Source organism: Polypterus senegalus, chromosome 18 (assembly GCF_016835505.1).
Source record: "Polypterus senegalus isolate Bchr_013 chromosome 18, ASM1683550v1, whole genome shotgun sequence".
Classification (NCBI taxonomy): domain Eukaryota; kingdom Metazoa; phylum Chordata; class Cladistia; order Polypteriformes; family Polypteridae; genus Polypterus; species Polypterus senegalus.
Genome location: NC_053171.1, coordinates 57,456,126 through 57,481,617, shown reverse-complemented (window position 1 = coordinate 57,481,617; position 25,492 = coordinate 57,456,126). Strand labels below are relative to the sequence as shown.

The following is a 25,492-nucleotide window of genomic DNA, read 5'->3' as shown; positions in this document are numbered from 1 at the left end:
TTCTTTTCGGAATATTAAGAATATTAATCCTGATATCCTTTCTTCTGCTTTCTCTAGTCTTTTGCATTTTAATGACTTGTTCACCCAAGAGGATTTGGTTACCTATTATAACAATAGTCTCAATAGTATTTTAAATTCTGTTGCTCCACTAAAAACCAAATCTGTATTATTCTCTCAGTCAGCACCTTGGTTTACATCTGAACTCGGGCTTCTGAAAGCAAAAGGTCGACGGCTTGAACGTCTCTATAAGAATTAGAAAATGTTTAATAATCATGCTTTGTATTATAAGGAGTGTATTAACCAAACTAAATCTGCATATTACTCTACCATTATTCGTTTAAATGAGGATTCTCCCAAGTTACTGTTTTCACTGTTCAATTCTTCTTTCAGGTCACCAGATTTTTTACCTGCCCACCTCTACTCATCTTCCTTTTGTGATTCTCTAATGTTATTCTTCATTGAGAAAATTCACAAAATACACCAAGATCTGGCCTCTGATGTCTCTTGTAGTTCTCCCTTTGTAATCCCACTCCCATCACACTGTTTTCTACTTTCCAACTTCCCTCTGTCACTGATATCTCAGATCTCATTTGTAAGTCAAAACCTTCTACTTGTCAGCTCGACCTCATTCCTACAGTTCTGGTTAAAGCTTGTTTACCCTCCTTGCTTCCCCTCATATCTGCTATCATTTATTCTTCACTTACCACTGGAACTGTCCCTACCTCTTTCAAAGTTGCTGCCATCACCCCAATATTGAAAAAAATGGGTTTAGATCCCAATAATTTTGATAATTTTCGTCCTATCTCCAATTTACCATTCATTTAAAAATTCTCGAAAAGATAGTTGCTGCACAGATCCACTCATATTTAACTAATAATAATCTGTATAAACGGTTCCAGTCTGGGTTTCGCCCCTTTCATAGCACTGAAACAGCACTTATAAAAATAACCAATGATCTCCTTATGGCAGCTGACTCCGGTTTACTTTCCATTCTTATTCTTTTGGATCTGAGTGCAGCTTTTGACACTATTTCTCACCCCATTCTACTTAGTAGGTTAGTCTCAATCGGTCTCTCTCATACTCCTCTAGCCTGGTTCAAGTCATACTTGTCTGATCGTACTCAGTTTATTCGATTGAAATCATTCACTTCTCAGTCCTTTCCTCTGGTCACTGGCGTCCCCCTGGGATCTGTCCTGGGGCCCCTTCTTTTCATTATCTACCTTCTCCGCTTGGATATATTTTTCAGTAAATATAATATTCAGTTTCACTGTTATGCTGATGACACCCAGCTTTATCTGTCCACCAAACCTGATTCTGCCCTCCCCCCATCCTCCCTCACTCTCTGTTTAGTTGAACTAAATACATGGTTCTCTTCTAACTTTCTGAAACTCAACAGCAATAAATCAGAGCTTCTCCTGGTAGGCTCTAAATCAACATTATCCAGAACTAATAGTTTTTCTATTGCTATCAATAACTTGCCGGTCTCTGTTTCCCCATGTGTGAAAAGTTTGGGTGTCATCCTTGACAGTACTCTGTCTTTTAATTCACACATCAATAATGTCACTCGGTCTGCTTATTTCCAGTTGCGTAACATCAATCGTCTCCGTTCCTTTCTTACTCCACAGGCCACTGCCATTCTTGTTCACAGCCTTGTTACTTCTCGGCTTGACTATTGTAATTCACTTCTTTTTGGTCTTTCTCAAAACTCAATTCATAAGCTTCAACGTGTTCAGAACTCTGCTGCCCGTATTATCACCAGGACCCCTTCTATTCACCACATCACCCCTGTTCTCCAGCAGCTCCATTGGCTTCCGTCAAATATCGCATTAATTTTAAAATACTTCTGTATACATTTAAGGCTATTCATCATCTCTCTCCTCCATATCTCTCTGATTTGGTACAGATCATCATCCCATCTCGGAGTCTCAGATCCTCTTCTTCTCTTTCTCTCTCTGTCCCTGTCCTCCGTCTTGCCACTATGGGGAGCAGGGCTTTCAGTTGCTCTGCTCATCGACTTTGGAATTCCCTACCTCCTGAAATAAGAAACATCACCTCTTTCTCTCTTTTTAAGTCTAGACTAAAAACTCACCTATTCAAAATAGCTTATCCCACATAACATTCTCCATTTTCCTATCTTGGAACTGTTTTATGTTTTTATGATCTTGTAAATTACCTGCTCTTTTGGCTGCTTTTTATTTTCTTACTTTAATTATTATTTTTTACTGTGTACAGTGTCCTTGAGTGTTTTGAAAGGCGCTTTCAAATAAAATGTATTATTATTAACGAGAAGGCAATTCTGAAAGTGCTTGCGGAGTTTTTATGCCTTTGGGACACAGAAATATGAGCACAAGTTAGCTGTATTTGTTTATTTGTTGACAAATGTAGATTAAATCAGGTTTAAGACATGTACACTCAGCAAAATACCACATGAATGTCTGCATAACCATTTCATTCACAGATCACAATGACATACAGATTATTGATAATATTTGCGGCCTATTACACTATATAAGCAAGCATGCATATACAATAATCTGCTAAAACTGTCCATAAAACTAAATCTGACTGCAGTCACATTCCAGGCTGCCATAAAGATATTTCTTTAGCACGTAGCTTTTGCTGAAAACCCTTTGAAAAGAACACCTTTAGCTTTATATATTACTAGCAAAATACCTGCTCTTCGCAGTGGCGAAGTACAGCCTTAAAATTCTTATTAAGAAGAAAATTAAACCTTTTTAAACTGAGGGAAAATATACCAATAATTATTTGTTAAGGATCTCTTTGTATACCACATTGTGAGTTTGGCTGAGCTGAGCTTACTCTTGAGCATGTAACTTACAGTTGGCCATTTGAACAGTAATCTTGTCTCAAATCTCACAGCTTGGATTGCTGCTGTCATAATCGGTTTGAGTTTCATGGTTTGTTTCAATTACGACAGTATTTGCAGGATTTGTTGTGTTGAAGTGACATTTGACATCTGTCAAGCATTGTAAGCACACAACCGGTTTCATCGATAAAATCACATCTAGCTTTTGAGAGTTTAAACATTCATAAACATCAAAGTGTCCACTACTGAAATCGTCACCTGTGAATCTAAGATGTTTAAGAGGCATTGGCGGAAGGTGTAAAATATTTGGCCATTTCGGTACACTTGAAAGCGACAACCGAACAATTCAGTGGCAGCCATCAACTCAGATGCAGAACCAGAGGTGAAGGGGCTTAAGCATTTCACTCTTATAGTGCTCCTGTGTAATATAATTATCTCCTGTACCATCATCAGTCCACACCTTGAACCTGTCCCAGTCATTCAATACATAAGACAGAATGTTCCTCCGGATATCAAGAGTGAGCTTGATATGGCCGTGCAATATGTAACAAAAAGAATGGAAAAGGTAGGTGGTATCTCCGGGCATGGAAACCACTCGGTAAGTGACAGTTCTTTGATCGATAGTGATCATCTCGATAGACATGGTAATGGGGGTTGGAATGGTAAAGGAAATGGGTACCTAAGCAATGTAAAGTAAGTGTAAAATACCTATATCTATACTAATAAAAGGCAAAGCCCTCACTCACTCACTCACTCACTCACTCACTGACTCATCACTAATTCTCCACCTTCCCGTGTGGGTGGAAGGCTGAAATTTGGCAGGTTCATTCCTTACAGCTTACTTACAAAAGTTGGGCAGGTTTTATATCGAAATTCTACGCGTAATGGTCATAACTGGAAGCAGTTTTCTCCATTTACTGTAATGGAGATGAGCTTCAACGCAGTGGGGGCGGAGTTTCGTGTGACATCATCACGCCTCCCACGTAATCACGCAGTACATAGAAAACCAGGAAGACCTCAAAAAAGCGCTCAAGAAAACATGCATTATATAATTGAGAAGGCAGCGAAACAATAAGAAGCGAGCGAGTGACATATACAACCATATTCATGAGTTCTGCTACTTCGGAAACAAAGCACGATGTAAACCTACACTTTAAATTAAGTTCATAGACAGGCTGCCACTGGCGTTTGTAATTTAGTGCCTGCCCATATAAGGCCGTCCGTCAGCGGCAATCCAATAGCAAACTGCCACTAAATATTCACGGGTGAAGGACTGTGCTTATGGAGAGGAAGATGAGATGGTCAGGGTGGTGTTTGACACAAACTCAGCGAAACTGCGAGAGAAAGTTTTAAGTGCCAGGACTAAGGTAACATTAAATACAGCCATGGACATAGCACGAGATGGCACCAGCACAGCTGGGAACCTTCGATGCATGTACACCGAGTGGCTCACGTGAACTGACGCAGTGCACAGATAAAAGCAACAGTTCCAAAGAGCGCTGAACAAAAACCGAATTACACAATTGAAAAGGCAGCAAAAATATGAAGGCCTGATAAGCATATTCATAAATGCAGCTACTGTGGAAACAAAGCACAGATAAAAGCAACAGTTCCAAAGAGCTGAACAAAACCGAATTACACAATTGCAGAATAAGTCAATGCTACTGTGGAAACAAAGCACCGCTAAAGGAAGACAGTGTAAAAAACCCGTGCATGCAGTGTGTCAGGTCTCAGATAAAGAAAAAGACGAGCTGTTTATTGATGCAGTAAGAAACGAATCGATGAATGAAACCTGTCATCTTTACAACGATTGACAAACACGGAATGTAACTTGAACACAACACATCCTACAAATACGAACCTGATTGAAAGAAATAATGATAATCAAATCCTTGATGACAGCAACACTCAGTAACACTCACAAAACAAATACTGTATATTGACAGTCATGTTACGTTATTTTTAAAATGTTCCCTTTTCTTTTCTAGCTTTTTAACACACTACTTCTCGCTGCGATCGCGTATATATATATATATATATATATATATATATATATATATATATATATATATATATATATATATATACCGATCTACATACTCGAATAATGGATACTTTATTCACCATCAATGATTGTTTTGGTAAAGCCATACTCAGTGTATTCATTAGATGAGCGGTAAAAAGTAACAGCGAGGGAGGATGCAGGCTGTAGTGGCGTCAACTCTATTTGAATTGCGCGATCACATTTGAAAAATATATCTTTTCAAGTTCTATTTAGTCCATATGTGTCAAACTCAAGGGCGGGCCACATCCGCCCGGTGTAATTATATCCGCCCGAGATCATTTTATATACTGTATTATTGTTATTAAAGCCGGGTATATGAAGCGCTGGTAACACAATAAACTACAGATCCCATAATGCAGCGCTTCAGCCGCCTTGCCGAACAAGTTATTGCGAAGCTAGCTCACACGATGCTGAAGAGAAAAGTTGATTCTGAAAATAGAGCCTTTAAAAACCGATGGGAGGCTGAGTATATGTTTACTGAACCCGTGTGTCTCATTTGTGGAGCTAATGTGGCTGTAATTACAGAATTTAATCTAAGACGGCACTATGAGATAAAACATCAGGGTAACCTGAATGCAATGCAGAAGATACAGAAAGCAGCATAATTAAATAAGAATCTGACACTTCAGCGGACGTTTTAACCCGTGCACAATCACAAAGTGATTTCAAGTGAAGCTGCTTTTATGGGAGACACAAATGCACCAGTGCACCTTGCCCCACTTTCCCTGTTGCCAAGTAATGTTAAACCAAGTCGTCACTACGGTGTTCCCAAATCGCACTTTGCTGATAAACTGCGACTGCGCACTGAGTTTGCACGGCGCTTTGGTGACTTTGAAGAACAAAAAGTCCGTCTACATGCGGCTCGAACCTTGTGCATGTTTGGTAGCACATATCTGTGTGAGAAGCTCTTCTCAGTGATAAAGACTAACAAAACAGCACACAGGAGTCGCCTCACTGATGAGCACCTGCAATCCATCCTGAGAATCTCCACAACACAGAACCTCACACCAAACAGAAACGAACTTGTGGCCAAAAAGATGCCAGGCGTCCAGCTCTAAAATGACATATGAGCAAAGACAACTGAATGATTTGATTTGTTATTGCTGAAAGGAACACATTTTATTTATATTTCCAGGTTTTGTTATGCAGCATGTTCATATTTGAATTTGTATAATTTTGACAGGATATATTTTTATGGAGAGCAAAATCTTTTGGGATATTTAAAATCTAAGTTTATTTTTATATAAAATTACATAAGAGTAAAGAAATTTGAATGTTTGTTCTTTTAACGTTTACTTTATTTCTAACTTGTATAATTTAGACAGGATATATTTTTATGGAGAGCAAAATATTATAAGTTGTTTAAGGTTTGAGTTGATTTATTCACGAATAATATTCCTGTCTGTTTTTACCATTCCTACCAAAGATATTTCTGTCGACTAAATAAAAATTCCTTCTATTTAAAATTTAAATAGAACTTGAACAAATCTGATAGTTCATAATATACACGCAGACTTGCACGTAAGAGCGGAGTCATCCGTTTTAACAAAGCAGCGTATTGCACTGATCTGAAATAGCTGTGTGTGTATATATGTAGATATGTATGTATATGTATATATGTTTATATATGTGTGTGTGTATGTATGTATATATATATATGTATTTGTGTGTATGTATGGATTTATGTGTGTGTGTATATGTATGTTTATATATGTAGATATATATGTATGTATATATGTGTATATGTATAGATATGTATATATATATATGTTTATGTGTGTGTGTGTAAATATATATATATATATATGACAACAACACTCATCACTCACAACAGTGACAAAACAATTACATTGACAATCATGTTACGTTATTTTCAAAATGTTTCCTTTTCTTTTCATTGCTTCTTTAACACACTACTTCTCTGCGCCTTGGTATTTTGCTAGTATGTTTATATATGTGTGTGTGTATGTATGTATGTATGTATGTATGTATATATATATATGTATTTGTGTGTATATATGTGTGTGTATGTATGTATGTGTGTGTATATATGTGTGTGTATATATATAGATATATATGTATGTATATATGTGTATATGTATAGATATGTATATATATATATATATGTTTATGTGTGTGTGTAAATATATATATATATATATATGACAACAACACTCATCACTCACAACAGTGACAAAACAATTACATTGACAATCAGGTTACATTATTTTCAAAATGTTTACTTTTCTTTTCATTGCTTCTTTAACACACTACTTCTCCGCTGCGAAGCGCGGGTATTTTGCTAGTGAAAGAATAAAGTTACGTTAAAACCAAGTACACCATTGTTTTTCTTGTGATATTCCCAATAAGTCTGATGTGTCACATGACCCTCTTCCTATTGAAAAAACAAAAGTTGGATCCAAAATGGCCGACTTCAAAATGGCCACCATGGTCACCACCCATCTTGAAAAGTTTCCCCCCTCACATATACTAATGTGCCACAAACAGGAAGTTAATATCACCAACCATTCCCATTGTATTAAGGTGTATCCATATAAATGGCCCACCGTGTACTTCTCCGCTGCCAAGCGCGGGTATTTTGATATATATATATATATATATATATATATATATATATATATATATATATATAAATACAGTGGTGTAAAAAAACTATTTGCCCCTTCCTGATTTCTTATTCTTTTGCATGTTTGTCACACAAAATGTTTCTGATCATCAAACACATTTAACCATTAGTCAAATATAACACAAGTAAACACAAAATGCAGTTTTTAAATGATGGTTTTTATTATTTAGGGAGAAAAAAAAATCCAAACCTACATGGCCCTGTGTGAAAAAGTAATTGCCCCCTGAACCTAATAAATGGTTGGGCCATCCTTAGCAGCAATAACTGCAATCAAGCGTTTGCGATAACTTGCAATGAGTCTTTTACAGCACTCTGGAGGAATTTTGGCCCACTCATCTTTGTAGAATTGTTGAAATTCAGCTTTATTTGAGGGTTTTCTAGTATGAACCGCCTTTTTAAGGTCATGCCATAGCATCTCAATTGGATTCAGGTCAGGACTTTGATTAGGCCACTCCAAAGTCTTCATTTTGTTTTTCTTCAGCCATTCAGAGGTGGACTTGCTGGTGTGTTTTGGGTCATTGTCCTGTTGCAGCACCCATGTTCGCTTCAGCTTGAGTTGAAGAGATGGCTGGACATTCTCCTTCAGGATTTTTTGGTTGACAGTAGAATTCATGGTTCCATCTATCACAACAAGCCTTCCAGGTCCTGAAGCAGCAAAACAACCCCAGACCATCACACTACCACCACCATATTTTACTGTTGGTATGATGTTCTTTTTCTGAAATGCTGTGTTCCTTTTACGCCAGATGTAACGGGACATTTGCCTTCCAAAAAGTTCACTTTTGTCTCATCAGTCCAAAAGGTATTTTCCCAAAAGTCTTGGCAATCATTGAGATGTTTCTTAGCAAAATTGTGTTCTTTTTGCTCAACAGTGGTTTGCGTCTTGGAAATCTGCCATGCAGGCCGTTTTTGCCCAGTCTCTTTTTTATGGTGGAGTCGTGAACACTGACCTTAATTGAGGCAAGTGAGACCTGCAGTTCTTTAGACGTTGTCCTGGGGTCTTTTGTGACCTCTCGGATGAGTCGTCTCTGCGCTCTTGGGGTAATTTTGGTCGGCCGGCCACTCCTGGGAAGGTTCACCACTGTTCCATGTTTTTGCCATTTGTGGATAATGGCTCTCACTGTGGTTCGCTGGAGTCCCAAAGCTTTAGAAATGGCTTTATAACCTTTACCAGATGGATAGATTTCAATTACTTCTGTTCTCATTTGTTCCTGAATTTCTTTGGATCTTGGCATGATGTCTAGCTTTTGAGGTGCTTTTGGTCTACTTCTCTGTGTCAGGCAGCTCCTATTTAACTGATTTCTTGATTGAAACAGGTGTGGCAGTAATCAGGCCTGGAGGTGGCTACGGAAATTGAACTCAGGTGTGATACACCACAGTTAGGTTATTTTTTAACAAGGGGGCAATTACTTTTTCACACAGGGCCATGTTTTTTTCTCCCTAAATAATAAAAACCATCATTTAAAAACTGCATTTTATGTTTACTTGTGTTATATTTGACTAATGGTTAAATGTGTTTGATGATCAGAAACATTTTGTGTGACAAACATGCAAAAGAATAAAAAAATCAGGAAGGGGGCAAATAGTTTTTCACACCACTGTTTATATAGATATGGATATATATATATATATATATATATATATATAATATATATATATATATAGATATATATATATATAGATTTGAGAACAACACTCATATCAATGACAAAACAATTACATTAACAATCATGTTACGTTATTTTAAAAATTTTTCCTTTTCTTTTCATACTTTCTTTAACGCTACTAGCGGTATTCTGCTAGTATATATATATATATATATATATATATATATATATATATATATATATATATATATATATATATATATATATACTAATAAAAGGCAAAGCCCTCACTGACTCACTCACTCACACACTCACTTACTCACTGACTCACTCATCACTAATTCTCCAACTTTCCGTGTACTTTTTTGTCGGCCGCCACATTGAACTTTCTAACGTCACTAATTCTCCAACTTCCCGTGTAGGTAGAAGGCTGAAATTTGGCAGTCTCATTCCTTACAGCTTACATACAAAAGTTGGGCAGGTTTCATTTCGAAATTCTACGCGTAATGGTCATAACTGGAACCTATTTTTCTCCATATACTGTAATGGAGTTCAGCTCGATGGCCGTGGGGGTCGGAGTTTCGTGTGACATCATCACGCCTCCCACGAAATCACGTGAACTTACTGTGAGCGCAGTATGTAGAAAACAAGGAAGAGCTCCAAAAAGCGCTGAACAAAACATGCATTATACAATTGAGAAGGCAGCGAAACAATAAGAAGCGAGCGAGTGACACATACAAGCTTATTCATAAGTGCAGCTACTGCGGAAACAAAGCACCGTGTAAAACGTAACTTTAAATTAAGTTTATAGACACGCTCCCACTGCCGTTTGTCATGCACTGTGACGCATACAAGCATATTCATGACTGCAGTTACTTCGGAAACTAAGCACAGTGTAAACCTAAAGTTTAAATTAAGATCATAGACAGGCTGCCGCTGGCGTTTATCATGCCCACGACTAATACGGGATACAAGTTTAATGAGTGGACGCAGGGTATAAACGAGAGTTTTGATCACTTTGTAACTAAGTTAAAATTGCAGGTGAAGGGCTGTGCTTATGCAAATTCTGAGACACTGTGTTTGTGGGGGGATTGAGAGTTGAGGCAGGTGGGGAGTGACGTCATCCTCTCCCCTCCCATTCACCTCATTTCGCTCTGAGCTGAGCTCCGCAGCTAACGCGGTCTTGCGGAAGCAACTTTGTCACGCTGCCACCAAATACTTACAGAAAAATCCACAAGTTAATACACACGCTGTCTCTAGAGTTTCTCCACACTGAATCCACCAGGCACTACTTACAAAAGGTTACATTGACAATCATGTTACGTTATTTTTAAAATAAGCACAGCTGAGAAGCTTTGATGCATGTGCTCCATAACGCGTTAAAAAATAACGCATTTAATCACACTTTGCATTCCAAGCAAAGGGGAACTTCTCTTAATGCATGATTTCCTGGTACACCGATTACATTGAGGCACACATCAGAGCTACATAAATATAAAAGTCGGAAGAAAGCGCGTTGCTAGGACTGATTGGAGGAAAATTTAATTTCAAAAGACTACCCGATGGAACCCTTGATAAAAGCGTGGTTTTGTGCAAACTGTGCAAAAAGGAGTTTGCATAACACCGAGGCACTTCAACCGTACGGTACCATCTAAATGCAAAACTTGTTACAGCGAACACAGAAACTGTGTATGCTGTTAGCACTAGCAGTACGAGTTTGAGTACCAACAAAAGGTGTCGGCAGCCCAAAACTGATGAAATGACTGGCTTCAGGACCAAAATTAGTAAGTCAATATCGGTCAAACTTACAAATTCTCTCGCAAAATGGATTGCTTTGGACTGTACACCACTAACAGTGCTGGAAGACAGGGGGTTAGAAAATGTGTTACAGTTAGCGTCAGGTCATCCAACTTTTAAACTGCCGTGCCGAGAGACTATTTCAAGTAAAATTTGACAGCTTTATGACACTGAAAAGCAAGCAAAATTAGATGCATTACAGAAAGCAGACTTTTTGTCTCTTACTGGGGATCATTGGACTTCCGTGACCGTTAGTGATTTTAATTACATCTAATTACAAAATGTTCAATGATCACACTGTTTTAGCCTAATCTACAAAATAATTTTGGCTAAGGTTACTCAGAGTTTAAAGGTAAAGCTGGTCAAATTAACTTTCATGTTTCTGCCTTGTTTTTTTAAGATGTTATGTTGAAATTTTTCTTATTATTATTTAAAGACAATACCATTCTGAACATGTACTTAAAGTACTTAGAATACCTCTTTATTTTTAAGTCTGCCCAATTTTAGCCATGGATGATGATTCTGATTTGAATTGAAATGCAGTTTAGATTTTTTCAGACATTAAAAGAGATTGAGTTTACAATATTCATGTCCATGTCTATTATTTGATTCTGTTGCCCACTAAAACCCTTTTAAATTAAAAAAAACATTTGCACTTTGGGGCAAATTTACGTGTGCGATTACATGCGATGAATCAAGATTAATTAATTACAAAGCCTCTAATTAATTAGATTAATTTTTTTAATCGAGTCCCATATATATATGTGTATGTATGTGGATATGTATATATATATATATGTGTATATATGTACATATGTATATGCATATACGTGTGTGTGTGTATATATATATATATATACTGTATATATATATATATATACACACACACATATATATACATATACATCCACATATATACATATATATGCATACATATGTATATATACTGTATATATGTGTGTATGTGTATATATATGTGTTTGTGTGTGTGTATGTATATATATATATATATATATATATATATATATGACAGCAACACTCATGACAATGACAATGTCAATCATGTTACGTTAATATTAAAATGTTTCCTTTTCTTTTTCATTACTTCTTTAACACACTACTTCTCCGCTGTGAAGCCGTATTTTGCTAGTATATATATATATATATATATATATATATATATATATATATATATATATATATATATATATATATATATATATATATATATATATATTCTACCATTGAGCTGTACCAGTCTTCAAAGCACTGATTGATGATGCTACTCAGCATTTCTTTTAAGTTCTGCTTTTCACAATCATCTTATCTCTTTTATCAAGAAGACGGAAATGCTGAGTCTCCACTCCTGTCTACTACAGTACACCTGTCCTCACTCTCCTATTCAGTGCCCACCGCCTGTGCCATTTCATTTCCAAAGGGCCCGAGTTATAACTGTCTCGCTCCCCACCACTTTGAGCCGATGCACATCAGAACAGAAACTACTCAGGAACAATGCGACATGACTAACATATTTATGTGGAAGAGAACATAATAACAGGTGAGTGCTATCTTTCTCACCCCAACATAAGCAGTCTGTAGAACATGTCTTTCTCTCTCTCTCTCTGCCTCAGGTCCAGTGTGCACACTATTACAATAGTTTTAGTTTTGTCAAATTTGCTTGCTGTATCCTTATTAGACGCTTTGGAAATTCACAGACTGTTGCAGAAGAATATACAATAAGGAAGTAAGACAAAGGTTAGCAATTACTATTAATAAAATGCACAAAGCTAACATTTCATTTAAGTGCTGGTTATATTACTTAACAGCAGATCATTTCAGTTTTCAGACAGAGTCACTAATGTTTTGTAAACTTGGTCTTTACTTAAAAATATATATATATATAGAAACAGGCTGAAGGAAGAAGCCATGAAGTAGGCTCAGCCTTTTCAGCAGTGAATCTATTGTCGCAGTTTATTCCTCCAACAACTACCTTTCTCCATTTTGATTCATCTCCAGCATTCTCCATTTAACAGAAAGTTTTCATTATAAGAGATAGTGTAACCATTTTCCCCAGACACAAGGTTCCCTACCTTCAGAGCCTATACAGCTAATAGCTGGCCATCATGGGCCCCACATTTATCCAAATCTACCTCAGATTTATAGCTGAGTTTTCATGTCAGAATATGTCATGTGTAGTGTGCAACTTTCATAGTAACATTAGAATATTAGAAAAAACACTGACAAGAACAGCCTATTAAGCCTGGCAAGCTTGCCAAGCCTGCCTACCTAATTCCTCCATCATAACATCAAGTCAGGTTTTAAATGTCCATAAAGTACCACTCTCTATAGAATAATGTTTAACACTTCAACCATGTCACCTCTTAATCTTCCTTTGCATAGAAAGAAAAGGTTTAAATTATCCCCTGTCATGTTTGATTCAGCCTAGTGACTCTTCTCTGGACTTTTTCTAGCACTGCTGTTCCTTTTTTTGTAGAGACCAAAATAGCTTACAGTACTCCAGCTGATGCCTTTCTAGTGTATCATAAAGTTTCAACATTACCTCCTTTGACTTGTACTCTGTACTTGACTTGTGAATTTCCCCTTGGGATTAATAAAGTATCTATCTATCTATCTATCTATCTATCTATCTATCTATCTATCTATCTATCTATCTATCTATCTATCTATCTATCTATCTATCAATACATCATACTATATAACCTAACATTCTGTCAGCTTTCTATATAGTTTCTGAACATGGTCTGTTGTAGATTGTGAAAAGTCCACACTATGACTCCTAATGTCCTTCTCATAAGGGGTACTTTCAAATTTTAGACTTTTCATTGTAAATCTGTATTTTTTTCAACTCTGTCTGTAATGAGGCAGCTGATTCTAGATTATCTGCCATCAGAACTCACTTGGTATCATCTGCAAACTTAACCAGCTTTCTTTTTATATTTCTATTAAGATCATTTACCTGTATGTATACAGTATTTTAAAAAGCAGAGGCTTCCAAACAGACCCCTGAAGGCCACCAAAATTACCAAGCAATTCTGTCGAGACTCCTCACACCATCAATCTTTGCTTTCTGTGTTTTGATCACATTTTGCACTTATCTACACGTAGCACTCTAAACTCCCCTTTCCTCTAGTTTGATGCCCAATCTCTCATATGGGACCTTAACAAATGCCTGCTCAAAATCAAGATAAATAATATCACAATGCACTTCTCTATCCCCTTTTGTTGCTTTTTCATGGAATTTTAGCAAATTAGTAAAACACAATCTCCACTGTCTGACCCCATGTTGAATGTTCACTAACACTCTTGCTTCTACCATGTGCTACTCAATCTTTTCATAAATAATTTCCTTTATTAATTTACTAATGATGCATGTTTATCTTTGACACCTAACACTTGTAATGGCAGTTTATTGTGCAGTTCATCTGGGTGTCTTTTGATCCTTGCTACTGCCCTTCTTAAGCTTTTGTTCAGAACTCCTCAGTGTGTTCAGGTGTCATCAGCCTATTCATTTTCCATTTCAGCTTATTGGGTTGTCATATGGGTGGGTAATACGTTTCAGTTCAGAAGCTGAGCACCATTGGTAGTTTTTTTTTACCTTTCTCTTGGCGACAGTTTGGGCTTTATCATTGCATATTCATTTTGGTTAATCCTGTATTTTAATTTTTAAACTTCAAAAACATTTAAAAAAAAACACTCTGTTATGTACTACACACTCCAAGCAATATTCAGTTTTGTGTTGTCATTTGACACATGCTTTTTAATGCTGTAATAGTATACATTATGCGACACACTATACACAATAACTTCAGACTGCCTGAATAAGAATGCGGAAACAACTAGATCCCCCTAGTATTAAAATGCATCTTCACTTATGCAGCATTGTTTGATATTTTATAAAATCTAAAATTTTAAGATTTATTTAATAGCTGGAAACAAAGATTTGACAAAACCGGTGTTAATAAAAGGTGTCTCAGACTCTCTTTTTGGAGGGCTATATTAAACTAAGTCAAGTGGCTTTACTGTCATACCATCCATACACCATTTTGCAGCATAGTGTACTAGTGGCACAAAATAATGTTCCTCAGGACCATGTTGCAACATATGCATAAACACAGGACAAATGCAAGACAGATAAAGTACTATAATAATATCACGATTTAGGCTGAAAACTGATGCTTCGTAGCCTTTTTCTTTAAGAGAAGCCATATTGTGTACTGTTGTCACATCCCTCGTTTCTAGGGGCAGGGTCTACAGGGTCATGACCTTGACTTACTCAACAACTGGCATAATAGGTCAGCCTTTCGCTAGGAACCTTATCTGATCTGCAGATAAAATCATTAATTTTATTTATTGTGTGCTTTCTGTTCTTGTATTGCCTTTTATTTGACCTTGATTTTGCCTCTCATTTGATACAGTTGCTACGGTTTATTTTTATTTTCTTTGGTTTTATCTTTTGCCCACTTCTCCCGGTTTACTCACAAAATCAGTTCTCCTGTTTTCCTGCTGAGTCAGGATAAATAATAGGTAAGTGAACAAATAGCAATAATTTTTTTGCTCCAGCAATTAATTGCTGTTAATAAAACATGTAATTAAATTCTGTGTTGAGTTTTATTACGCCTGTAAGAGCCATTTTCCTAGTTCTAAAAAATGTATGAATATTTACTAGATGATAATGTATAAAATATGAGAGGTTCCTAAAACCCCCGTGAATAGAATTGAGTTGGTATTTTCCTGTCATTTCTTAACAGTTTTTGAGTAAACAATGTTCTGTAGTAAGTGTTTTGCCTTGCCTTGTGTAAGGTATAGAGGCATACGGTTTTTTAACCGTGTCCTTGAAAGAATTCTTTTTTATGCTCGTGTTCGGTGCTTATGCACGGTACTGAGCCTGGCGCATATCTAAGTGCCAACGGCCTAAGGGTCTTTTGAGTGTAAAGTAACTCGTAAATTAAAGATCTAAGTTTTGAACCGTATGTTTAAAGCATACAGAAGAAGAAATAAATAACCTTTAAGTACAGAAGTAACCAAAGCTTCATCAGAAAAACTTAAGTTTATAGAAGATACATTTTTCCCTTTTTTTTGCCTTTATTCTTTGTGTGTAACTATTTTTCTTTTTATTCTTGTATGGATTATTTGCCTTTAACTTTCACTAAATATCTTTAAAACGAACTTTTGGACTGAGAGGTTTCTTCGACACTCGTCTTACCCGTGCCTGACTTCACCTTACGCCAAAGCGGCTCCAATGTCTATTAATATAAATCCTTTATTACTTCTACTTTATGTGCTTTAAATTCTCGCTGCAGTATGTAATCTTTGTTTTACACAGAAAAATGTAAAATCTAAAATGTGTTGGCTTAAATGTTGGCTTTCTTTCAAAACTGCTATGACTCAACTCTGCTGCTATGTTGGAGGTGAACGGCTATGACAAAAAAAAAAGTTTTTCAGCTGCCAAGACTAACCTTGTCATTGTAAAGATAAACAAAACAATACATAAGAGTAATATATCAAGCTGAACTGGGCCACATTAAATATTCCCATTTAATATGCAATCCAGTGATAACAGCTAAGGTCTAATTAATCATTTCTCTGGTCAACAAATATTTAACATCTTGCATTGATTACTGTTTCAAATAAAACCTTGTATGAAACGAGAATGGATAGGGGAGAAGGGAGATAAACTCTTTATACTGACAACTTGAAACTTACACGATTATTCAAGACTTAAGACCTTGAATACATTGATGTTCTACAATAAATTACCTTCTATTTAATAATTGTCTAATGTGTCTCTCTTTTTTCTCCACATGTTATTGGTGCTCTTGTTCCACACATAACACATTTCTAATATTGTAAGTTTTCCTTTCTGAGAATATCATAAAAATGTGTGTAAACTAGAGCCATTTGGCTCAGTCCTTCACTTTTGTCTCTTATTTCTTCATTGAAACAAATAAGAATGATGATGAAGATATACAATCGCATATCAGAACGAGTTCATTGGTCACCTTTTTGTTCTTGTTATTTTCATCTTAATATTAATTGTCCACTAATTAAGAGGAGCAGAAAAAATGAACTATAATATCAATCTAAGGGTAGGAAAAAAAAGTGTAACAAATCTTAAAGACTGACTGGAAACTAAGTTAAAGAAGTTCCAAAAATGAAACAGAGGTTAAGCCCCCTACATTAACGTGACTGAACTCAGTAATTTATTTATTTATTTTTTCCATTAACCAAGAAACTGTCCATTACCTCTGCTTTTCATCCAATACAAAAATACAGCACCAAGGAGTCCAAGAGTGAGGAGAAGAAACAGAAATGTGACTGCAAAAGCAGTCTTCCATGAAGAACTGGTGTGGAATAATTCCTCTGCAAATAAAAAGAAAAGGAAATAGTAGTAACACATATACATTTTTAGAAATTTTATTTTTCCACTTTTATTATTTATTTTACTGAAAATCATTATATATGAGGTAGACTTATTCCAACAAAATGTTTGTTTTATGCCACAATTGTACTTTATATTTTCTCTAATAAGTAACATATCTTTGACAGGGCAGGCATATTAAATAATACCACCTGAGACTTGGTACATTTTTTCACAGCCAAACCTTACTAATCATGGGATGATGCACTTAATCCACTTACTGCAATATCGACTTTACAACATGGTGTTCCCACAATATAGTGCACCATTGTAACAATGAACAAAATAATAAATAGAAAGTAAGTAATAGATACTATTTTTTGGAAATAATACATTAAATAACCAATGAAAATAAGTATATTCTTCATTGCCTCTACATGACCCTCTAAAAATGTTTAAAAATTGATTTTTGTAAATGTGAAAATGAATGCAAAACAAAATTTGCCCTCTTTGCCTTCCTTGCGCAGTTCTCTAAATACTTTGGCACATTCAAACTCTGCCTTCAAGCTAAAATATGCCTGCCCTTTTTTAGCTAAACGTGTGTGTTGCAAACTTAAGAGACATTTAATAGAGATTGTCTATGTGACTGACACTTTAATAACATTACAGAAACAGAAAATTTACAGAATGATACAATCAGTATATTCACAATACAATTTGTTTAAAATCAGGAAGAAGATGAACAAAATCACACACTGATATGTGCCAATCTGATACTCAAAATTTCATTAAGAAGCAAAGCTGTGTGATTAACACTATGAGAAATTTGAAACCTTTAAAATATTGAAAGGTAATATATAAATATGGAGTGTGTCTGCAATTCCTAAGGTTCATAATTTACAGTATCATAAAATTATACTCTTTTAAAATGCAACTCTATAAAGGGAAGAGAGTGAGAAAAACCATGTAGAATTCTTTAATTGTAAAGAACTAATTGAACAGGTAGTTCACATGCAGGTAAGCATATCTGGACCTGTCCAGTACTTGGATGGGGGTTGCTGCTGGAAGAGGTGTTAGTGAAACCACTGGGGGGGCACTTGCCCTGTGGTTTGTGTGTAGATCTACAATGCCCCATTGGCGTGAAGGGGAGACTGTGCTGTAAAAAAATGTTCAAATGTTAATTTTTTCCCTGTGCTTAAAACTCATTAAAAAAAGTGTTTAGAGCGAGTGGTTCATAAGGCTATTATAATGCGAACTCTTGCAATGTTAGTTTTCTCTGTTGTTCAAGGTTTTCTCAGTTTTATTCAATGTTTTTACATTTAGTTTACTATTATGCTGTGGTATAATTAACTATATTTGTGCTTAAAAATCTTTAGAAAAATATATTTACATACAGTTCGTACGGTCTGGAACGGATTAATTGTATTTACATACAATCCTATGTGGGAAATTACTTTGGGTCACCAAAATCACCAAATCGGGTTACGACCAGAGTTTAGGAACGAATTATGGTCGTGAACCGAGGTTCCACTGTATTGTGGTAAATGTGTGGCACTTTCTAAGTCTTAGTGTAAATAATATGTGGATTTTATAATAAAGGGCCTCAATGCGGTTAATCAGAAGATCAGCTAGCTGATTCAACAGAGACTTGAGTTCAGTTCTGACCTTAACAATCTTTAGTTTGTTCCTTCTAATACTGAAAGTCTGGATTATAAAATAAAGACTGCCTGATGCTTAACACAATGGATTGGTGAGATGGGAATGTAATAGTGAAGCCCAGATAAATTGCCTTCCAAACTGCACTAGGATCATCTACCGATCTCTGGTTAAAAATCCAGAAATTTGATTAGTTTGCTTCCAAAACTGATCAAAAAATGCCTTTATTTAAAAGATGGATTGAAATGCCAGCAAGGACGATGTAAATGAGAATAAAGATGTCACAGCTGCATAAAAGAGACCTGATAAATAAAGAGTGCGCTGAAATAACGGAGGATGGGTTTAGTCTAATAGGAGAGTAATTACTGCATTAGCATCAATTCCGACAAACAACTCATAGCCATAGAATTTAAGCAATCAACTTGCTAGATCAAAAAAATTTGATGAATGGCAAGAAGTATAAAGTGCATGCCTATAAAATTGCCAGTTTATGATTCCCCATCTCAGCTAAGACATAACAGAACCATCCAATTTTATCATTACCTACTTTGATATTGATCTTTAGACTCCTTTTGAAAAGAATTAGAACACCTCATTTTTGGAGGAAGCTAATGAAGAAGCTATGATATGAAAGCATTTGTTTTGACATTGATGAACATTAGTTGCCAGTGAATGCAATTCCTGAATTATGGCTCTATATACCTATATACACACATTATTGGTAAAGAAAGTCTAGCACACATTGATATGATTTCTGGGTCCTGACATTCCAAGAAATAATATATGGCACAAGCACAAGTTTTTCCCAATTCAGGATCCCACTCACATACCCTCCCACATCACATAATACTCTTCCCCAAACTTCCTCTCCCTCCCCAAACAGCAAACACCAAACTTACTGCCACGGATCACCCGTTAATTATGTAAACTACATATAAATTAATACAGTAATAGGATAGAAGAGAATTGAAGGTCCACACCCTTCCCTATCCGGCTCCTTATGAGTATTACATTGATAAAAATCCAAGGAGTGTGGGAAATTGAGTATTTTGTTTATAAATGTAACAGAGCAGGGAACAAAAGAGATGGATATTTCATGTGACCACAGTGAAATACATCACTTTCTTCAGCAATCTATTGCATTAAAAGAGGAATTTCATGTCTTTATGCACCAAAGCTAAAAGAAAATGTCAGAACTTAATTGCGTCAGGCCATTTTACTAGATTATATAGAGGTGCTTGGGTCTATAACAGGTTACGTTCCCTTCAGTGCTGGTTAAAAATCTTTTGTGCATATAAAAGCATAGTCTTTGCGAACAACTGGAATGATTTTTGAGAAATGCCTGGATTTTTCAAGAGAAATGATCAGCACCTTTATATTTATAATTATATAGCACCTTTGCAGTTTAAAATGCTGTCTAGTAAACATTCACTCTCTAGGAAATAAAGCTGCTTTGATAAATGATATTATATTATGTACAAATTATGATTTGAGTCTTCTTACAGAAACCTGGCATAATAAAAAATGAAGATTCCTTCAGGTGAGGTATCACCTGTCAATGTACACATTTATTATATTTTAACATTTATTCCTGTTATATTATTTACACAATGAGGAAAACTGGTCATGTGATCAGGATCATCGTATTTCTTATTTCACCATTAACTGATGGTATATACAACAATGATTCCGGTCTAAGTTATCCCTCAGTTGAATAATCAACAAAAAAAACAACTTTAGTTCTTTTGTTCTATTAGCTTTATTACAAGTAGGCTTAGTGCTAGGTTCCCTTTCAGTCCTGAACTGTCCGTGATTTTCACTTTGATTTTTACATTGTCCCATGCTTTGTTCACCAGGTTACTTTATGATATTCTGGTTTAAAAACTGCCTGTCTTCAAGAACAGTTTTGCTTTGTGTTTCTTACCTCCCAGTCTTTTAGTTCTCTCACAACAATTCTTGGTGACATTGTCTCATAATGTACTGAGGGATCACGAGGGACTCTGAGATTGTTAAGGAAGTCACTTGGTTGGAAGAGGAGTAGGTGGCAATTGAACATTATTCTTTTTTTCAGATCTAATAAAAAAGACAAGCCATGAATTTTGTTGATTTGGGGGCCGCTGAAAATTTTATAATTATGTATTTTGGCAAATCATGTGTATTAGAGTTTAAAAATTCCCCTTCATATTAACAGCATGGCTTGGAAATTAATTGAGGAGTGTCTTAGTAAAACTATCTATTGACCCATTTCTATGCAGGTGTGAATTTTGCATTCTGAGAACATTTCATTTTTTGTTTTGCCCTAATTTATTCCAGCAGTCATTTTGGGCTTCCCCAGATATTTAAGAAAGTTATCTACTGCCAAGCAACTGAGCTTGCCCTGAAGAAGTGACTGCATTGGCTAGAAGGAATATCCCATGAATTCAATATATTTACTGATCACAAAAAATTAACATACTTGAAGTCTGCTAAATATGTAAACACTAGACAAGCTCAGTGATCATTATTTTTTTAGCAGATTCAATTTTGTAATTGCATATTATCCTGGGCATCATGATCAGGATACGGGTGTTGTGCAACATGACTCGGTTATCATTTTTTTAGATTGTTGGTGAAGTGATGGTTGAGGTTCCTAATTTTTTACACAATTCTTTGCAAAATGCATGGGCTTCTATTCCCTCTGCACTTTAGTCATTGTGGACCACTTTTCCAAAGCTGCCCATTTTGGTCCACTAAAATCCTTGCCCATGATAAAATATTTGGTGGAAATTGTTATTTGTAATTATTTCCATTTCCATGGACTCCTGAGGTCCATTTTCTCAGACCGTGGACCTCAATTTATCTCAAAATTTTGGAGGGTTTTTTAAAAAGAACGTTGGGACTGATGTAAAACTGACTTCAATTTTACCATCTGACTTCAGTTATACCATCCTACAGTAAGTGTAATGGACTATGGGAGAGGGCTAATCAAGAATTGGAAAAGTTTTTGTGTTGTGCAGTTAAGGATATTCAGCCTGATTGGGTAGATGTCCTACTTCTATCTGAATTTTCACATAATGCACTTTTCAGTTCTTCCTAGAAGAACCCCCCTTTTAAATGGCAAAATGATTTTAAAACTCATATTTTGTGATGTAGTGAGTCACCCTTATCCCTCTCATATTCTTGTGGAATAGTTTGTCACTATTGCATACATATTTATCACAGGCAGGTGTCTCTTCTAAGCTATTTGTAGATGAAGGGTGTGTGTTTCTCCTGTCTTTCGCGAGGTAAAAAAAAAGCAAGGCTTGCAAGTCGTAACAGTTGATTTTAAGTACTTTTGCATACAATAAATCCTTGGTTTATTGGACACTACACTAACAACCAGAGTGGAGGTAAAAATTGTCTCTCTTTTCTCATCTCAGAACACATCCCTCCGTCCATGTGTCTCATCTTAAGACGTTTTATGCCTGTAGAGTTTCTCCTACTTCAATCTTATGGGTGGTCAACCAGTTGGCCACAAGCGTTACAGGTAGGTAACCACCCAAATAATCAGATTGTGATTAATACCTAGGAATGTAATACTTCTATCTTCACCCTGTCAAGTAAGTGAACCATCCGCTGTAGCGTAACGTCAGAGGCTTTGCCTCAGGCGCTGATGTCTGAGGTTCATTTCCTTTAAGGGAGGTAAAAGTACATACACCTGATGAGCCACAATTAGGACAAAACATGTGTTGTATACTCTTTGTTTTATTTGGAACATATTTCATAACAAATTGGTATATATATATATATATATATATATATATATATATATATATATATATATATATATATATATATATATATATATATATATACTCAGCAAAAAGAAACGTCCCTTTTTCAGGACTGTGTATTTCAACAATAATGTTTTAAAATCCAAATAACTTTACAGATCTTCATTGTAAAGGGTTTAAACAATGTTTTCCATGCATGTTCAATTAACCATAATCAATTAATTAACATGCACCTGTGGAATGGTCGTTAAGACCTTAATAGCTTACAGAAAGTAGGCATTTAAGGTCACAGTTCTAAAAACGCAGGACACTAAAGAGACTTGTCTATCGACTGTGAAAAACACCCAAAGAAAGATGCCCAGGGTCCCTGCTCATCTGCGTGAACGTGCATTAGGCATGCTGCAGGGAGGCATGAGGACTGCTGATGTGGCTAGGGCAATAAATTGCCATGTCCGCACTGTGAGACGCCTAAGACAGCGCTACAGGGAGACAGGAAGGACAGCTGATCATCCTCGCAGTGGAAGACCACGTAACAACACCTGCACAGGATCGGTACATCCGAATATCACACCTGCGTGACAGGTACAGGATGGCCACAACAACTGCCCGAGTCACACCAGGAACACACAATCCCTCCATCAGTGCTCAGACTGTCCGCAATAGGCTGAGAGAGGCTGGACTGAGGGCTTGTAGGCCTGTTGTAAGGCAGGTCCTTACCAGACATCACCAGCAACAACGCCCTATGGGCACAAACCCACCTTCGCTGGACCAGACAGGAGTGGCAAAAGTGCTCTTCACTGATGAGTCACGGTTTTGTCTCACCAGAGGTGATGGACGGATTCGTGTTTATCGTCGAAGGAATTGAGCACGTCTGGGACCTGTTGGATCGCAGGGTGAGGGCTAGGGCCATTCCCCCCAGAAATGTCCAGGAACTTGCAGGTAGGTGCCTTGGTGGAAGAGTGGGGTAACATCTCACAGCAAGAACTGACAAATCTGGTCCAGTCCATGAGGAGGAGATGCACTGCAGTACTTCAAGCAGCTGGTGGCCACACCAGATACTGACTGGTACTTTTGATTTTGAGCCTCCCTTCATTCAGGGACACATTGTGAAACATTTTAGTTTATGTCTTATGGTGTTGACTCTTTTAGTGTTCATACAAATATTTACACCTTAAGTTTACTGAAAGTAAAAACAGTTGAAAGTCAGAGGACGTTTCTTTTTTTGCTGAGTATATATATATTGTCAGGGATGCCAGGGGCCATGACCCGGCCGGGACGCCAGGAGGGACCGGAAGAGGGTCAGAGCCCTGCCTGGATCACGTGGGGTTTGCCTTCCGGGACCATTGAATTGGGTCTGAGTGACCAATATTGTAAATTATTGTGTTTAATAAACGTGTGGTGGTATTTTAACAACATGTCCGCCTGTCTGTGTCCGGGCAAAGTTCACATCTGGCGTAGTCGGCAGGATGCTCCGCCTGTTTCAAGGCGGGGACCTGTATATCACAAATTTGTTGTGGACAGCCCGGCGCAGCAGGGGACCCCACCCACGTACCGCGGGGGCTGCATGCACACAGCCCCGCGGGGTAAAGGAACCCCACGGACCGCCAGGGGTCCGCAGGAGGGCCGTTATTCCCTGATGCGGGAGGGCGGCGTGCCTACAACGAGTGCAGCGGTCTCCAACGAGAGCGCCGTTGCTGGAGGCGCCGGGACGGCATGGCGCCAAGAAAGGCCACGCCGAGGAGGTGTCCTCGGTTTGACGAGTCCGGGGAGGTGAGTTCCCTGCCTAGCGCAGCCGCCCATGGGGCCGGGCGTGTTTTCTTTATTACAGACAGGGACTTCCCGGATCCACGCCAGTGGCAGGCGATGCTGGTCTGCGGGCTCCGCAGCACAGCGGCAGCCGCAGGACTGCGGAGGAGGAGACGCTGCAGCTCGAGAGGTGCTGGCAACAGCAAGGCTGCCGGCAGGCACGTCGACACCGCAGAAGGGGAGCCAAGATGGCCGCGGACCAGAAGTCCCTCCCCCTGACAGGCACGCGATTGGACGGTGTGTCTTGTGTGCCCGCCGATGACTGCAGAGAGGCGGGACCAAGGAATGTCCATCACGGGCAGGGGAGACCCGATTGGGCGGAGGAGAAGGCCCACAGGAAGTGGCGGCGTTGGAGGCTGACAGACAGGTAGGCTCCGCGCCGGTTAACTTCCTGTCTTTGCCGGCTGCTCTGGCGGAGCTGGAGGCGTCCCTTCAGCCCGTGGAGCAGCGTGTATTACAGATGCTACGCGCCCTCCGGGCTGAGGTGCTGGAACTGGAGAGGAAGGCGCCGCGGCGCTGCAAACGCTTCGATCGACAACGGGACGGCGCGACGCTGGAATCTCCAGCCGGAGAGGTACGGCGGAGACGGTGAGGAAAGCCGACTCCGCACAGCATGCGGGAGGGTCTGTTGAAAAGGCTGTGATGATAACGATCAGTTCCGAGTAAGCAGCCCTCCGACAGGAGGCGGCGCCGCAGGCTGTATGCGCGGCGAGGGGGGAATCCGAAAGGACGCTGAATGGACACAGGCTGCTAAGTGCTCCCGGTCCTAGCGCCCTCCGCCCCGAGTCGGCTGCGGTCTTGCGCCGACTATAGGGACGCAGACGGAAGAGGCGCCTTCTTTTCCATAAGGAGTCTCAAACCGCCATGGCGCCCAGAGTGAACGGAGGAATAAGAGGCTGGGTGCCGATTCCTCCGATATATTGCGGACGCAGACGGAAAGGGGCTCGTGTTGGTTA

At 37.9% G+C, this 25,492-nt stretch overlaps 1 protein-coding gene across 6 annotated transcripts in view; it reads right to left on the bottom strand.

Moving 5' to 3' along the window:
* LOC120519111 (butyrophilin subfamily 1 member A1-like) overlaps positions 1-25,492 on the bottom strand; it is a 130,373-nt gene that overhangs the window by 40,166 nt on the left and 64,715 nt on the right. For all 6 annotated transcript variants that reach the window (XR_005631386.1, XM_039742218.1, XM_039742216.1 and 3 more), the window contains one exon: positions 17,208-17,324. Coding sequence is in view for 5 of the 6 variants with exons in the window: in XM_039742218.1 (XP_039598152.1) it covers positions 17,208-17,324 (117 nt within the window). In the remaining variant the exon portion in view is untranslated. The remainder of the gene's footprint in view (positions 1-17,207; positions 17,325-25,492) is intronic.